Source organism: Pogoniulus pusillus, chromosome 30 (assembly GCF_015220805.1).
Source record: "Pogoniulus pusillus isolate bPogPus1 chromosome 30, bPogPus1.pri, whole genome shotgun sequence".
Classification (NCBI taxonomy): domain Eukaryota; kingdom Metazoa; phylum Chordata; class Aves; order Piciformes; family Lybiidae; genus Pogoniulus; species Pogoniulus pusillus.
In genome coordinates, this window is record NC_087293.1 from 3431280 (window position 1) to 3448691 (window position 17412).

Genomic DNA, 17412 nt, shown 5'->3' on the forward strand with positions numbered 1-17412 from the left:
AATTACAGGAGTACACATGGAAAACGTTTTTAAATGCAGACAGTGCAATTGCAGTTGAAATGGGTTTGATGATTGCAGCGTGGTAGCCAGCGAAACAGTCTTTCATGCAGCTGCTCACTAATAATGCAAATGCAAAAGCCAAAATCAAACATCATCCATGGAAAGCACACAGCATTGCTTGTCTCTTAGTGCAGGGAAAAGAACTCCTCAGAGACCAGCTAGATGGGGTTTAGCTTCTGCCCTATGCCTTCTCTAGCAGGGTTATGAAGCATTCCATTTAAAACCCTACTTTCATCTCCATGGTGCATGCAGCAAAACTCCCCTCTGCTTCCACAGACCTGTAATGTGAACATCATTTCAAGGGCTTTCATAAGAGTATAAAATTAGCAACATAAGCTTTAATGAGGGCTTCAACTTTCTTTCCCTAAAGCTAAGTAACTAGTTTACTACCATTTACTACTAAACTACTTAGAGCGCCTCTGAGATGAGCACAGAGGCACAATTTTCTCCAGCTCCTGTAATTCGAGAACAGGTAATGTTCTGCACTAAGAGTTCAGTCCCTAGAAATTGCCCCTTGATGTGCAAATCAGGAGTCATTCTTCCTGCTGCCAGACTTTCTTTGCTTGCCATTTATCAACAAGCATTTCCATAAGCAATGGTACCACCAAACCCTGCTTTCCTGAAGCTTTGCATTTTGTGCTTCGGTGCCTTCAGAGGATGCGTGCTCTTGACTGATGTGTTTTCCACAACTTACATTTATCAGGTCTCTATCCTGTGCTGATTCTTTGGTAATTAATGTGGCCATATACTGTTAAGTTCCCCAAGAAGGTTATCAATAGATACTAAGCTGCATGTTCTCACAAAAGTTGTTGGGAACTCTTCATGAGGCCCAGGGTCTCCCTGCTTTGGTCATACGTGGTTGAAATCACTCAACACACCCAAAAACCACTGGGGCAAAAGTAACAGACCTAAATCCAATGACATAAACCTTGATTTCATGGGAAATAACCTACCAGCAGCTGTGCAGCTCGTTGGTAACTCCTAGGGAGTTGCTATTGGAAGGAATCAAGGTGATTGGAAACCACAAGTTACCATGTATGAAGCTCCTCATGTTCGCATAGAACAACCATTTGAGCCTTTTATGTTTCCAGACCCGTAAGCAGAAGTCACTTTTCTCATCTGTGTATTGATTTAACTTCTGCTGAGATTCTACAAGAAAACCAAAAACCACCAAAGGCTTTTCCAAGTGTCACAAATGAGTCAAATATAGACCAGGCTGTCAGCTTCAGAGACCTTGTGCTCTGGACCTTGTTTAGCTAGATTATTGTAAGTCTCTAAAACCTTCAGGGAGTGCACTGGTTTCTGCAGAGGAGAATCACCACCATCTAAAAGGGTAGTGTGATCCACAGGAAGCCTGTGTAAGGCAGGACAGGACTGTGTGACTCACCTGCTACATCTCAGCATGATTTAGCCCTGGCACAGCTACACATAAACACAGCCAGACTTTCTGGACCTAAACTGCTCATGTGCAGCCAACTTGCACGTTTCTGCTTTTGTGCTTCCCTGCTTTGCACAGATGGAGACAGCTCTGTTTGTTGTCTTTTCTCCCTGGAGTGCTCATAGGCTCCTTAGAGGGAAGGTGAAAGAAGGGGGACTTTGCAGGAAAAGGCATTAGTCCCTTTCTGGGGCAAGCAGGCATGGGGGTTGAAGCAAGGGGCATTTCTAGCTATATATTCTTAAAGACAGCTACTTGACTGCTAATTATCACTGCCCTTATGCTACAGTAGAACAGCCTGACTGACACAGCTCCAAATACACCTCAGAGGAAAAGATGCTCCACATTCAGAAAAAGAAAAAGAGTCCAATTGTGACAGGGATTAATGAATGGAGAAGGCTCCTTAGAGGTGCTGCAGAGCAGGAACTCAGGTTTCCTCAATCACTCCCCACGGAGGACCATCTCTCAGGCGACTCATTCTCTGCAGCTAAACCAGCTCCTTCTCACATGTGACTGTGCTGTGACGTAGCCATTAGCTTGTAGGGGCCCAAGAGGCTGGAGACTTCTATGGACCAGTTTTAGAAAGTGAATCAAGTAGGGATGCAGGAGGAAGAAAATGATGAGATGTAAGCTACTGGAAATTCTAAAATAAGTTCCCTTTAGAACATCAAATGTGAGTTTCTGTTCTAAGGAAAAGCATCCCCAACAGCAGCAGGAAAAAAATCAAGAAGCTCTTCTCATACAGATTCTGAAGCAGGATCAGCCTCAATAACAAAAGTCACAGCTGATGACTGAGCTGGTATAAAACTTTCAGGTCACATTCTAAGAATATGACAAAGCTCTCATTCAGAAAATTCTTAATGAGCTGTAAGCCCTTGCTGCCACACGAGAGAACCCAGAAAATTTGGGTTCTATAAATGGTACAAATCTCTAAGGAGCTACAGAGATCTCTGTGCAGAAAATATGTTAACCTCCTTACAATCTTAAATACTGTGCTTCTTCTCCCCGTGCAAAGAAAAACACAGGCAGAAAATAAACTGCATCAATTTTCAGATGTACAATTAGTGACCATAAAAATCCTAACTGCTAGGCAGAAACAGCAGCAGGACCAATAACTGCCTTTTAAGAACTCTTGGACAAAGACAGACTTCTGCATTTCAAACGCTTTATTAGCAGATAAATACTTGCTTGCTGTTGATTGCACTCCCAATTATTTACCCAGGGTTTCAACAACTTACATTATCAGCAGTCTAGACTAGAGAAGAAAAATAAAAGCACTGACTCATGAGTTACTTACTCAGGCTGCCACTTGCAATTTGCTACCATTTGTAAATAAATTAAAGTGCACTGAAAAGGGTATAAATAAATGAAAATATTAGACCCATAGCAGCCAGGTAAAGATTATTCCTTAGGCTGCACTTCTAAAGACAGCAAACACTTGCCTAGAGAGTGTCAAAGGCTACGCTGACAGCAGCAAATCTCTCCTGCCTACGTGACTCCAAATATATTAGGGTTGCATTAGAGTTAGAGCAAAGTAAGAGGATCTGGGTTTTCTAACTGATCATATGAAGAACTAATGAATCAAAAGGCCTCCTATAAATCAATATAGTTTAAGTGCTCAATCACCTCTGTGCAAAGAGCCCAAAAGAGGGTCCTATGCACTAATACCCCAGCTTGAAGGCCCTTGGAAATAGACTTGTCTAGGGTCAGTTGGTCCTCTACAGAGAAGCTTGTTAACCCTGCACACTAATTTTGCTGCTACAGGATGTAACTGGTAGTCAAGAGCTTCTGAAGAGCCCTTCAGATTAAGGAGAGGTCATGTTCTGTGACATTTGGGCACCTAAATCCTAACAGTCCTAGAGAACCTCAAATTCATTGCACTTTTCAAAGTATCCTGCCCATCTAAGTGTCGATGTAGGCTTAAGGCAATCAGGTACTTGAATGGGCTGCATTTGAAGAGAGCTGTGTTCACCAGCCAGCTGCAGTACATCACAGAGGCTTCTCTCAGGGAGAAGAGATGTGGCTTTTAGGGCATGCAGGAGATTTCTGGGGCCCAGTAGTCTGAGTATTGAGCATGGCTGTCTCCCAGCCCAATTTCAAGTCCACTAGGTCCTGCTACCCAGATGGTGCTATGATGAGCACCAGGAAGCTTGTACACACAGCAAATCAGCAGCTGCAGGAGCAAACGCAAAGGCCTGTAAGCATGCATGGGAATGGTAGCTCTGTGCTTCTACAAGGAAGAAAGCCATCAGAATGAAAGCAAATATGGGGTTTAAATAACCTATGGAACTGCAGCATAACGCATGCTAATTGCATTTTCACCCTGAAGTGCCACAAGAGATGAGCAGCACAGAATGAAAGCTCCCCTCCACCCCATGCAGTAGGGAGAAGCATGCAGAGCAAACCGAGCGATACACACCGCGTGGAGGACCGGGCTGGGAGCCTTAGAGCTGCTGTGACATCACCCACTACCAACAGAAAAGTACAGACAGAGCAGGAGAGCAGCCTCAAGCAGAACCAGCTACAAGAGAGAGGAAAGAGAAGACAGAGTTAGTTAATAAGGCATCGCAGCCTCGTCTGCACGCAGTCGTCTCCCCAGTTCTCCTCACTGCGTTGTATACATTATTTATTGCACTGCTTTCACCCTAACTTAGAGGAGAAAGAAATATTCAGTGATGCCAATCTGAAGATTCCTACAGAAAAAAAAAAAACCAACCAAGCAACCCTGGTTAATCTGATTTGTTGTTGTTGATCAATACTTGCATGTTCTTGTGAGACTTGCTGTTAATGTCCTACCCCAGGGAAAAATGCTGACTGGAACGAGGATTTGGAACCTTACAGAACTGGAGAGTGCAGCCAAACTCTTTAAACACAGAAATCTAACTTGACACTCAGAAATGAGAACAATTATTTAGGTATGCAACTTTAGGCTTCATGTCTGATGTATGAGCCCCCGAGATCCTTTCAGAGATACCACTTAGAGAGCAAACCTTGGTTTCTGCAAGATGCACAGTGCACAATGCCTTACAGCCACTGTGTTTGTATAAGCCCTCTGTAATCTAATCATCTACAAAATCCCATACAAAAGTGAGAGCAGGTTTTAGGATATGAGGTCATTTGTGTAGCTCTGTAAATCTCTGGTTTGTCTCACTACATTTAGCACCGAAACTCCTCTGGATCAGCAACTGCATATTTCCTACCTGCTTTTGCTGGGGAACGAAGAGAGCAGGACCCGTTTTGCAAAGGCACGGTTCTGTGAAGCAGCATGCCCAGTTCTGAGCTCCTGCCACATCACAAAGGCTGCCACCATGACAAGCAGAGCCAGTACAAAGTCACTTTGCTGGTTAAAATGGTTTAGAACGTTTTCAGAGAGTCATTTTGCCCCAGCAGATTTGGTTTAGAACATTTTCAGGGAGATTTTGCCCCAGCAGATTTAATGCTTGACCAGGTACTGTCTGCCTCCTTGAAGCCAGTTCAGACACCAAATTACACCATCTTTTCTTTGCATGGCTCCAATCTCAGAGGGCATGGAACAATCCAGCCAGAAAGCCTATTTTTCTTAAACTAACAGAAGTAAATTCCATGCTCAAAATTTACCAGATAAAACAAAACTCTGCAAAGATACAGCCAAAGGTGAAAGTCAAGAGGCAGAGGAAAGAAAAACTACTTCTCAAGTAAATGACCAGAGGGAATAAATTAAGCATAAGTCAGTTTCTACAGACAAAAGAGTGACACTTTGGAAAACAGACCTAAAAACACATCTATTACATGTAACAAATCCCAAATAAACTGCTTCTCAGACCTTATGGAGAATTGTATCTTGAGCCTGGCTCCTCTGGCTGCTGCTGTGGTTGACTGAGTTCTAATTTGACCCTTACGTGACAATCTCTACCAGTGAATAGCAATGAGGAATTCACAAAGCAGACTGTTCCAGTGGAGTTCTCTGCTAGACACAGACAGACATACTGGGGTGGTGTCAAAAGAAACAAAACCAAAAAAAAAGCTGGTTGGGTTTTTTTTGTTCCTTTAGACAGAAGCAGTCTGTGAAACAAGACTTAAACTAGGGGAGGAACAAGGGCAGAGGAAATGCTAACAGGAGAGCTCCTTGTGAAGGGACTTTGGATCCTGAGGCCATAGGAATGAATACTGCAGCTCACCAGCTCTGTGACAGACAGGCTGGAGGGCAGGGATGCCATCCAGTGGGACCTGGACAGGCTGCAGAGGTGGGCACAAGCCAACCTCAGGAGGTTCAAGAAGACCAAGTGCAGTGTCCTGCATCTGGGTCAGGGCAATCCCAAGCACAAATACAGGCTAAGCAGTGACTGGCTGGAGAGCAGCCCTGAGGAGAGGGATCTAGAGGTGCTGGTGTATGAGAAGCTCAACATGAGCCAGCACTGTGCACTTGCAGCCCAGAAAGCCAACCATAGCCTGGGCTGCATGAGAAGTGTGGCCAGCAGGGCAAGGGAGGTGATTCTCTCTGCTGCACTCTGTTGGGACCCCACCTGGAGTACTGCATCCAGTTCTGGAGCCCCCATTACAAGAGGGATGTGGAAATGCTGGAGTGTGTCCAGAGAAGGGCCACGAGGATGCTCAGAGGGCTGCAGCAGCTCTGCTATGAAGACAGACTGAGGGAGATGGGACTGTTCAGTCTGGAAAGAGGAGGCTCCCAGGTGACCTTGTTGTGGCCTTTCAGTACCTGATGGGGGCCTACAAAAAAGCTGGGGAGGGACTTTTCAGGCTACCAGGGAGTGCCAGGACTGGGGGGAATGGAGCAAAGCTGGAGGTGGGGAAATTCAGACTGATGTGAGGAGGAAGTTGTTGAGCATGAGAGTGGTGAGAGCCTGGAATGGGTTGCCCAGGGAGGTGGTTGAGGCCCCATGGCTGGAGGTGTTTAAGGCCAGGCTGGATGAGGCTGTGGGCAGCCTGCTCTAGGGAAGGGTGTCCCTGGGCATGGCAGATGGGTTGGAATTAGATGATCCTTGTGGTTGCTTCCAACCCTGACTGGCTCTATGATGGCAGTGAACAAGCCGGTGTGTGTAGTACCTGGGGGCTTCCCTCAGTAGCAGATTCCATCCAATCATCTAGCAGGAATCACTGCAGAACTAACCCAAAACTGCAAATACATCTGCAGAACATCATAACCTGATCTGGCTTTGGCAACACCAACTAAAGAATCCAGACACATCTTTGCATGCACAATACAGCTCCAGCGCTTGGCTTGCTACAGAACTGGCTCAGGTCTATAGCACCACAGCATCTCCCATCTTGCCACAATGGTTCCCAGTCTGTCTAAAAATCAATACTTTAATTAGCCTTTTAGTTAAAAGCACTGAAATCACACTGTATTAACTTACATAAGATACAGTTCTCAGCATAACACAACTGCCTTTCATCTTTTAGAATCTCTCTTGTGGATGAATCATTTCATCTTTAAGTGACATCAGTCATCTTCCTACACATTCCCTTCAGCACCAATTCCTCACCTCAGCATTTTGCTACTAGGAGGTTTTTTTGGGTTTTCCCTCCCAAATCTGAAGCATTATTTTCAGGGCTTGGTGATACAGTGTGCCTAAAAAGCTTTAATTATACTGTAGCTCTGTTTTCCTAATAGAAACATTTCAGTTGCTCCCCTGGACTCCCAAATGGCAAGGCAAATAAACTGGAGCAATCCAGAACACCTTTCTAACAACTGCATACATATAATAGCATAAATCATTCAGCCACACATTACACTTCAAATGGAAATATTTTTACAGGGGCCATTTTTAAAGTAAATGTTTTAGCCTATGAATACTTTTAACCAACATAAAAGATTTCCATTTCTCCCTGAAATGTATTGTTTCTTGACCAGCAAGGTGTAACAGCATCTTTGTGAAGCAGAGCTCTTGCTCTCCAGGACCTGTCTACACCAAGAAAGCTGAACTTCCATCACAGAGCACTCTTTGTGTCACACTTCCTTCAAAGGTCAGTGTTTGTGTTAATTAAGCATAAAACAGCACAGCAAAGTGGCATCAGGCTACCTCACAGCTGCTCAATGTCCACCCTAAGGTTTAATGGGGTATGTGATAGGCTATAAATTCACACTGTGCACTGTAAATTCCCTGGGTAAGCAAACTCTCCTCATTTCTTTTCAAATGAGGGTCTAGGTGGAATCTTGTAAGCATCAGAAGACTGAACAAGGTAGAGATGGGTGAATTCTGACTTCAGGATGTGTCTGCTGAATGTCACTGTGGCAGTCAGAATCCCTTGCTACCAAAGAATTCATCCACGGAATACCACTTTGGAAGAGACCTCAAGGCTCACCTAGTCCAACTTTTTTAGGGTAAGATCTTTTAGCTGATGTCGTGGTGTTAGGTTATAGGCTGAAATTGATGATCTCAGAGTTCTTTTCCAGCCTCAATGATTCTGTGAATATAAAGGAGATAGCTCAGCACCCTATCAAGCTGGTCCTTGAAACTGTCTAATGTAGGGGAATCCACCACCTCCCTTAGGAGCTCATTCCAATGTTTAATAGTTTGAATGGTGTAAGTGTAAACTCTGTCAATTCAACCACAACCATGAACATTTTAGCATCATTAATAGTCCATTCCCTACACAAAGAGAATCACTGTTTTGAACAACTTAATTTCTATTTATCTGCTTTAGCTGGGTAGCATTTGGAAGACAGCACTTCCCCCTCCCTCCCATATGGAGAAGCCAAGTAACCAGCTGAGCTGAATGATGTGCACAAAGCTCATGGAAAAATTCAGAGTATTTTGATTATTTCAGCAATTCCATTTGCTCAGCACTGGACACTCTAATCACAGAATCATAGAGTCAAGCAGGTTGGAAGAGACCTCCAAGGTCACCCAGTCCAACCTAGCACCCAGCCCTATCCAGTCAACCAGACCATGGCACTAAGTGCCTCATCCAGGCTTTGCTTCAACACCTCCAGGGATGGTGACTCCACCACCTCCCTGGGCAGCCCATTCCAATGCCAATCACTCTCTCTGTGAAGAACTTTCTCCTAACATCCAGCCTAGACCTCCCCTGGCACAACCTGAGACTGTGTCCCCTTGTTCTGTTGCTGGTTGCCTGGCAGAAGAGGCCAACTCCCACCTGGCTATAGCCTCCCTGCAGGTAGTTGTAGACAGCAATGAGGTCTGCCCTGAGCCTCCAGCTTCTCCCCAGCTCTCTCAGCCTCTCCTCATAGGGTTTGTGTTCCAGGCCCCTCACCAGCTTTGCTGCCCTTCTCTGGACACCTTCCAGTGACCAGGCCTATGTTAATATACCCTCAGAAACATTTACATTTGCCTTCCCATTCTTTGGTTTTTCTGCAGAAGTAATATGAGGTTTGGAAGTTAAAGCTAGAATGAACAAGCTCCTACTTTGGTATCTCTTTTGGAATATGGAACTTTTGACCCCTTTTCCTCTGCCCTGGAACTTTCCTAACGTGATTGCTACCAGCTTGATTGGTCCATAGGCTGATCACTTTAACACCCGACAACACATGTCACTGAATCTTAAAGCTGCTGCATGGCATTGATTTTTCAGAGGTCTCCCCCGCTGAAATCAATAAGGAGCTCTAGTCAGAAATGGATTGCACTTTGTGGGCCCTTTCTGATTCATGCATATTCAGTTCTCCAAGTCCTCTCAAAGCTGCTTTTAGCAGAAGCTGTGTGGATGAAGCCTCACCACTTCCTCTGACCCCAGCCTGATTCTCACTGACACTTTAGCTGCTGTGCTTCTGCTGCAAGCAGAAACAATCTGTGCAAACTTATTGAGTAGAAAATTCCACTGTAACCATTTTACTAGAATATTGTCCTCCAAGCAGTGAGGAAAAAAAACCCAACCTCAGGCTGCTTATGTGACTGCTAGATATTATCAGGCATCAAATTAACTATCAAGGCATTGTTGTCTGCACAGGGTTGTGTGGATGGTCTGGGTGTGATCTCACTTTCAGCAGCAGCAATACTGTAGAGGCTGCCTTGCAAGAAGAGCCACCAAAAATCAATACATCTATTCTTAGAACAAGGCTATTTCAATGAGAAGAAGATCAAAATCAAACCCAGCAAATTCATAACTTTACTCCCTAGTTCTTCCCCAGGTAATTTAAAGCTTGGCTTCATTAATATACAATCCAATTTGGCCACAAAGAAGCCAATCACATGAGCAAACTGCAACAACCTTGTGCAATTACTTCCACAGAATACTTAACAGATTGCACTAAACAATAATCCAAGTGTCCTCATCTTTCTTGCCTTCTAGATGTTTGGAGCTTTGCTAGAAAGGCTTCCATGTTAAGGGAAAAGCTACTGGTGGGAATGCAGCCTGAAATGGTCTGCATGTGAGGAAATACAGCTGAGGGCAGCCATGTCTTTACAAGCATTAAATCTCCATTTCACAAAGCAGTGGAAGAAGAGAGTCAGTGGGTAGGCAGCAGCCAGAGCAGTTTCTCATTGGCAAAATGCAGGGACTGAAATCTTCCAGCAAGGCTGGAAAATCCTGCAGATGGTCAGAATAATGCTTTCATAAAAGATATTACTGCACAGATAAAATAAAGACAATGGCAAGCCACAAAGATCAGGTCAGCTCAACAGCCTGCTTCATCTGTGCCACAGTGCCAGCAGACAGTGTATTCAAACCAACAGCCACGAGAAAATCCTCATTTCACTGTGGTTTGAGAGGAAGAAAATCCAACTGTGACCCACACAACAGCGAGTGTTTAAGCTCAGCAACAGATGTGTCAAATGACTTATCCCGACCATGAGGAGTTAATTGATGCTATAAATAGTACTCTGCAGACGAAAAAAAAACCCCACTTAATTCCTGTACCCAAAGCACACAGTCTAGCTTGGCTTATCAGTAAAACTATTTGCCTTTAAAGAAGTGGGCTTGGGTGTTTAACATGTAGATTAGCACAGAGAGATAATTTGATTTCAGGCCATTGAGAGATTTCCTTCCTTTTATGTTTCAGAAGAACAGGGCTGCATGCAGCTAAATGAGATCCATAGATTACAGGAGAAGAAAGGCTAATAAAACTGCACAGCTATATTCCTAGGTAATAACAAATGTTTTTTAATTCTAGGGCTCCAGTCTCGGGGTTTATGAGAGTATTTCCAATTACTGCTTTTAAGATTAATGTGAATAAATGCACCAAAAAGGAAATAGATCTTTTAACCTATCTGAATCAAATATGCACTATCTCCCATAGCATGCTGCACTAGGAAAGTGGCATTGATGGGGGGGGGGATAAAAATCACAGTCCTGAGGTGTTGAGAGCAAACATAGAATCATAGAATCAACCAGGTTGGAGGAGACCTCCAAGATCACCCAATCCAACCTAGCACCCAACCCTGTCCAGTCAACCAGACCATGGCACTAAGTGTCTCATCCAGGCTCCTCTTAAACACCTCCAGGGATGGTGACTCCACCACCTCCCTGGGCAGCCCATTCCAATGCCAATCACTCTCTCTGCCAACAACTTCCTCCTAACATCCAGCCTAGACCTCCCCCGGCACAACTTGAGACTGTGTCCCCTTGTTCTGTTGCTGGTTGCCTGGGAGAAGAGACCAACCCCCACCTGGCTACAACCTTCTTTCAGGTAGTTGTAGACAGCAATGAGGTCTGCCCTGAGCCTCCTCTTCTCCAGGCTAAACATGCGCAGCTCCCTCACGCTCTCCTCATAGGGTTTGTGCTCCATGCCCCTCACCAGCTTTGTCTCCCTTCTCTGGACACCTTCCAGTATCTCAATACACATAGAATCATAGAATCAACCAGGTTGGAAGAGACTTCCAAGCTCATCCAGTCCAACCTAGCATCCAGCCCTATCCAGTCAACCAGACCATGGCACTAAGTGCCTCATCCAGGCTTTTCTTGAACACCTCCAGGGATGGTGCCTCCACCACCTCCCTGGGCAGCCCATTCCAATGCCAATCACTCTCTCTGCCAACAACTTCCTCATAACATCCGCCTAGACCTCCCCTGGCACAACTTGAGACTGTGTCCCCTTGTTCTGTTGCTGGTTGACCACATCTTCCCTGTGGTTTTTTTACTGCTTTCAGGAGAAAAAATTCAACCCAAAAAGCCCTCTCCTGGTTTTCTAAACGGGTCTTAACTTCCACAGTGGTATCTAGTGGGCTTTGTGGCTGCTCAAGTGCTCTACCAGGGGCCTGAAAACATTAGTGTAAGCAAGAGAGGAAAAAATGCCAATATTCATGTCTAATTCTTAAAGCTACTAAATCAAATTAATTCTGTTAGGTTCTTACCAACCAATCCTACTACATTACTCCTCCATACTTCAACCTCTCTCATTAACATAACCAGATTTTGACCTGACTTTGCCTGAAAACAGGCAGAGTATCAATGAAGAGGAGATTAAAACAATATAAAAAGAGGGAAGAAACAGAATGAGCCCACTAGCTCTAATTCTCTCCAGTAACATCTGTCTCATTCTAAATCAAGTCTCTTTTCCACCAGGCTAAATTTGGAAGCCTGAGGCGCTAAGTAAACCTACTCCATTAGATCAAAACTATTGGATCTGCTTTCTGCAATGTATGTGCAGATTGGAAGATGGCAGTGATGGACTCTTCACTGTTCCAGCATCTGTACATTTAAAATGCAACTCGAGTTCATTTTACCCTTTTAAGTTTAGAATTCAATCCAGATTAACAGCAAAGCTTTTTTAGTGTTACATGGCAAAGATGCATTTGAGAGCTAATAAATATCATCTGAGCCAAATAAAAGTATTTAGCTCATCCAATGCCTTGAATAATCATCCAGTTCATGCATAAACATTGAAAGGCAAGACAAGCAGAGACATTTCAATGACAGTCTTGGAGAGATTCATCATTCCATAGGATGGATTTTGGCACATAGTATTGCTCCACACAACAGTCTTTGCTACACCCTGCAAAGGGGAACACTGCTGCCTGTTTGAGGGGCAGAAACAGTGCCAGAAGAGCTGCAACTTTTTCCACATGAAAGACACTGCTGAATCTTCAGAGCAGAAATCTTTCTCAGAAGCATTTTCTACTATGTTAGCCAAGCATTGTGGCTTCTTTGAGGTTAAACTGTCAGTCAAAATAGCCTTCAGAGAATAACATTCAGGACATGTCTTGCTCATATCACTGGGTAAATCAAGATGCCATAGTAACCCCATTGATTAGTCCAGACTCAAGTGTGTTCTACTCATTTAGGTCTTCACTTGCATGAAAGAGAAATGCAGTGCTGTGCTTAGTCTGCAAAGTGTTACATTCATACATTTATCAATAGTACACTACAAGAAGCAATTCTCACCACTAAGATTCATATCTTTATTATAAGAGCTTTTTATTCATTGGCTTGGAGCTCTATCAAAACTGAAACGTTTGGGTTGAAGTTTTCCCTGGTAGATCTTTCCTTCAGGCTACATTTCTCTTTTAGGAGAACTTTAGCTGGAATAATTTGACTGTTTCTTGTATGGGTTAGAGAAAATGTTGTGTGGGTTTCTTCCATTAGTGGCTCTGACGACAGAGGCAAGCATCTGGCTATCAGTCAGCAATGCTAAGGCAGTCAGCACAGCATGGGGATACAGGGTCTCCCTTCAGCTCTGCTATGCAGCTGAAAGAGTGGCAGAGGTCCTCATGGTCTTGGAATTGCATTGGATGTTAGGAACAAGTTCTTCACCATGAGGGTAGTGAAACAGGTTGCCCAGGAAGACAGCTGAGGCCCCATCTCTGAAGATATTCGAGGTCAGGCTAAACAGAGCTCTGGGCAACCTGGTGTAGTGGAGGATGTCCCTGCTTGCTGCAGAGAGGGTTGGACTGGGTGACCTTTGGAGGTTCCTTGCAACCCAAACCATTCTATGATTCTCTGACTCCCTCTGTTCCCTATCCCTCATTTTCTGCCTATGCAACCTGTTCTGAATCTGACCTCATCATAAGCCTTCATTTCAATTGGATTGGACAGCTACCACAGCTGTCTTCTGTGCTGTGATTGACCCTGACCTGAAATCCAGAGGGACTGGGGGAAGTAGTGGAGCAGAGAAGAACAGTAATTTAGCTGTATATGTCTAGCCACTTAAAATGCTTAAACCAAATCCCCTCTATTATATCAAAATGAGAATCCTGCACTATATCAACAGGAACGCATTCCAGCTACAACAAACACTTCTCACTCAGGTCATTAAGACTAGATGAGTAACAGAGGTAAGCAGTAAACAATTCCCACAGCAAATGCAACATAGACTCTGTTGAGGTTGGACTGGGTCATCTTGAAGGTCTCTGCCAAGCAAATGTATTCTGTGATGTATTCTGAGAATCCTTCCTACAAACAACAAGGAGTCTTTAAATGGGCCACATGCCCTTTCAGTTTTAACAGATAGAAAAAGGACAAAGCTGAATCTAAAAATCAGCAAATGAAAAAGGAAAGCACTTTATTAAAATCAGCAATGTGATACTTGTTATTCAGAAGATTATTTTTGAAGGATGCTTGGCTAAAACTATGATCCACCTACACAGGGAAAAATAAAGCGGTACACAGAAGGGAGTCGTGTCTCAGGAAAACAAACACCAGAGTACTTTAATACTGAAACCCATGGTTCACCACCAAGCTCCCAGATTTAAAACAGACACACCAAAGTATTGAGGTGGATTCACAGCAGCTGAAAATGCTTGTGGCCATCCTCTAAGACACCAGAGAACTGGGGTTTTGATCTCAAGAACGGGCGAAACGTAGCTGGCAGGGAGAGAATGGAGAGAGGAAGACACATCTTAAGAGTATAACCCTTACTGCAGAAGTGGGATGTGAGACATAACCACAGTCTTTAATCTCGCTTGTTCAGGCACAGGAAAGCCCTAGGAAAGCACCAGCACAAGCTGAGAAAGGGATGGGAAGCAAATGTTTAAGAGTTACCTGCTGTAAATGTGGTCATAGGAAGAAGCCACGCAGTAAGAGACATCCCCTGCTCTGTCAGGGGTAAAATGAAAGTAAATTAGGGTTTTCCATGGAAGGAGAAGGGAGACATGGACCAGAGGTGCTGTGAAGTCACAGAAAAGTGCCATCTTGCTTTGCTCAGCTAGGACTTGTATTTCACCCTGAGCAGTGCATCAGCTCTCAACACAACACAGAAGCACGAAGGTTCCTGTCCTACATCCACAGTTTTAAGGTTTATCAAGGGTACTTCCCTCTTTCTGCCCTTCATTTATTCTACCACTCTTCTACAACAAATTTTAGCTGTCCTCCAATAGCATGCAAAGGAATGAATACCTGAGAGGTATAAAGATAATTGAGAAAAGGACAATCACTTAAGAACAAAGCAGCAAAATACTCCAGCTATGGTGAGCAACTGCAAAGACACAATACCTTTAATAGTCTGCCTTTCCTGCAGTGGCTTTAAGAGAGAAATTCTCACTTGGTCTGATGAGAATTCTGTCAGAAACAAAGAAACAGGGGGAAAAAAGACATTTTTTTTTCCATCTAGAGGAAGCAGGAAGGAGGGGCTCATTTTTAAGTCGATGAAATTCAGATAACACAGTGGAAATCTATTAGCTGTATCTCCACTTGGTTTCCCTTCCCTTCTTGAGTCATGCTGCTGTACAAATTAGTGTTACTTCTGACATCTATGCCACTATCACCTGAACCCCCCCACTAAATCTCACAGAACTGGAATACAGAAAGTAAACTCCATGGGTAGAGCTTGTTTGGCTACCAAATTATTCCAGTCAGCTTGATTTCTGTCCCAGTGCCACCCATATGTGCATATATCAAACATTTCCAAACTTAAAAGAGTTTAATCCCATATATATATATATATATATTTAATTCCCTCCTTATTCATAGATTTAAAAGCCAAAAAGTACTTCCTCCACAAGTATGCACCATAGCATTTTCAGTCATCCAGGTCTAAATACCATCTACTGACTCTAAAAATGTCAACTGTGGCTACATAAATACATCTCATCCCATCTGACATTTTTCCTTCTAGCAGTAGGAAATATGAGAAATCAGTGCAGGAAGGGATTCACCTTTGAAATCCACCAGAAAGAACTCAGCATTTTTCAACATATCTTTTTTTCTTTCTTTGGTTTCAGCTCCAGATGCTATTTCCACTGCAGCATTTCTGATCCTAGAAGTGTCTCAGACACATAGCATCAGGTTCCTCTGTCTCATATTCTCAGTCTCATTCTCTCAAACCAAGAACATTTAAAATAGATGATTCCTGCTTAGTTTCACTAAGGCTAAAGATTAGCCATAAAGCAAACATGCCACAATTCTTCCACTTCCAGCCTGCAACATGGCTGTGTGCCCAGCAGATCAAGGGAGGTTCTCCTTCCACTCTACTCTGCCCTGCTGAGACCTCGTCTTAAATACTGCATTCAGTTTCGGGCTTCTCAGTTGAAGAGGGACAGGGATCTGCTGGAGAGGGTCCAGCAGAGGGCTAGGAGGATGATGAGGGGACTGGAGGGCATGGCTTGTGAGGAGAGTCTGGAGAAGAGAAGACTTAGAGGGGATTTGATTTGATATCTGAGGGCTGGGAGTCAGGAGGAGGGGGAGGGCAGGAGCAGGGGGACAGGCTCTGCTCACTGCTCCCTGGGATAGGACAAGGAGCAATGGGTGTAAGTTGCAGCACAAGAGGTTCCAGCTCAACACAAGGGGGAACTTCTTTACTGTAAGGGTCACAGAGCACTGGAGCAGCCTGCCCAAGAGAGGTTGTGGAGTCTTCTTCTCTAGAGGCTTTCAAGGCCTGTCTGGATGTGTTCCTGTGTGATCTGTGCTAGGTTGCATAGTTCTGCTCTGGCAGGGGGCTGGACTCGATGATCTCTTTGGGTCCCTTCCAACCCCTACCATCCTATGATCCTATGATTAGACCATTCCTTTCCCCTCCTCCTTTGGTTGAAAGGTGCAGCAAGGCCAAACACATCAGTGGTCAGTAAGGAAAGGCACTTCAACCCTGCAGGCTCACTGTAACCAAACTGGTGCTAAAACAGAATTAAAGATGTCTGATGTAGGATGAGGGCCTCTGTGAAGCCCAATTTCTTTTAGCTTTTGTCTCATAAGTATCTCTTGCAGGCAAGGTAGTTTTGTGCATTTTATTAAAATAGTCTCATTTTTATAAGCCAAAAACATTTCAGGATTTATATTTGGTGTGACCTGGAGCAGACCAAAGCTGCTGAAAAAATACTTGGCTTGATTTTTTTTCTTTGCTCCTTTCCCATCTGTGTTTTCTCTTCTGGTTGATTCAGAGGCAACAAGACATGCAGCCTAAGGCATTTGTCTTGACCTGGGACATCCTGGGTAAGCCCCAGATCCACTCTAGCCCTCATATATGGCTGTGGGTTGTTTCACCTTTTCTAAACATGTAATGTGGGAAGAAACTGCATTTTCCTCGTTCATAAGATCATAGAATCATAGAATCAACCAGGTTGAAAGAGACCTCCAAGATCATCCAGGCCAACCTAGCACCCAGCCCTAGCCAGTCAACCAGACCATGGCACTAAGTGCCTCATCCAGGCTTTTCTTGAACATCCCCAGAGACTCCACCACCTCCCTGGGCAGCCCATTCCAATGCCAATCACTCTCTCTGCCAACAACTTCCTCCTAACACCCAGCCTAGACCTACTCCTGCACAACTTGAGACTGTGTCCCCTTGTTCTGTTGCTGGTTACCTGGGAGAAGAGACCAACCCCCACCTGGCTACAGCCTCCCTTCAGGTAGTTTAGACAGCAGTGAGGTCACTCCTGAGTCTCCTCTTCTCCAGGCTGCACACCCCCAGCTCCCTCAGCCTCTCCTCATAGGGTTTGTGCTCCAGGCCCCTCACCAGCCTTGTTGCCCTTCTCTGGACATGTTCCAGCACCTCAACATCTCTCTTGAATTGGGGGCTCCAGAACTGGACACAGCACTCAAGGTGTGGCCTGACCAGTGCTGAGTACAGGGGCAGATGTCATTACCTAAGTAAA

The 17412-nt window shown here is 44.4% G+C and overlaps 1 protein-coding gene across 8 annotated transcripts in view; it reads right to left on the reverse strand.

Moving 5' to 3' along the window:
• Positions 1 to 17412, reverse strand: part of ARVCF (ARVCF delta catenin family member) — a 322255-nt gene that overhangs the window by 197976 nt on the left and 106867 nt on the right. For 5 of the 8 annotated variants that reach the window (XM_064168744.1, XM_064168741.1, XM_064168743.1 and 2 more), the window contains one exon: positions 3915 to 4016. The exons of the other annotated variants lie outside the window; for them this stretch is intronic. Coding sequence is in view for 4 of the 5 variants with exons in the window: in XM_064168741.1 (XP_064024811.1) it covers positions 3915 to 4016 (102 nt within the window). In the remaining variant the exon portion in view is untranslated. The remainder of the gene's footprint in view (positions 1 to 3914; positions 4017 to 17412) is intronic. 8 annotated transcript variants of the gene reach the window in all.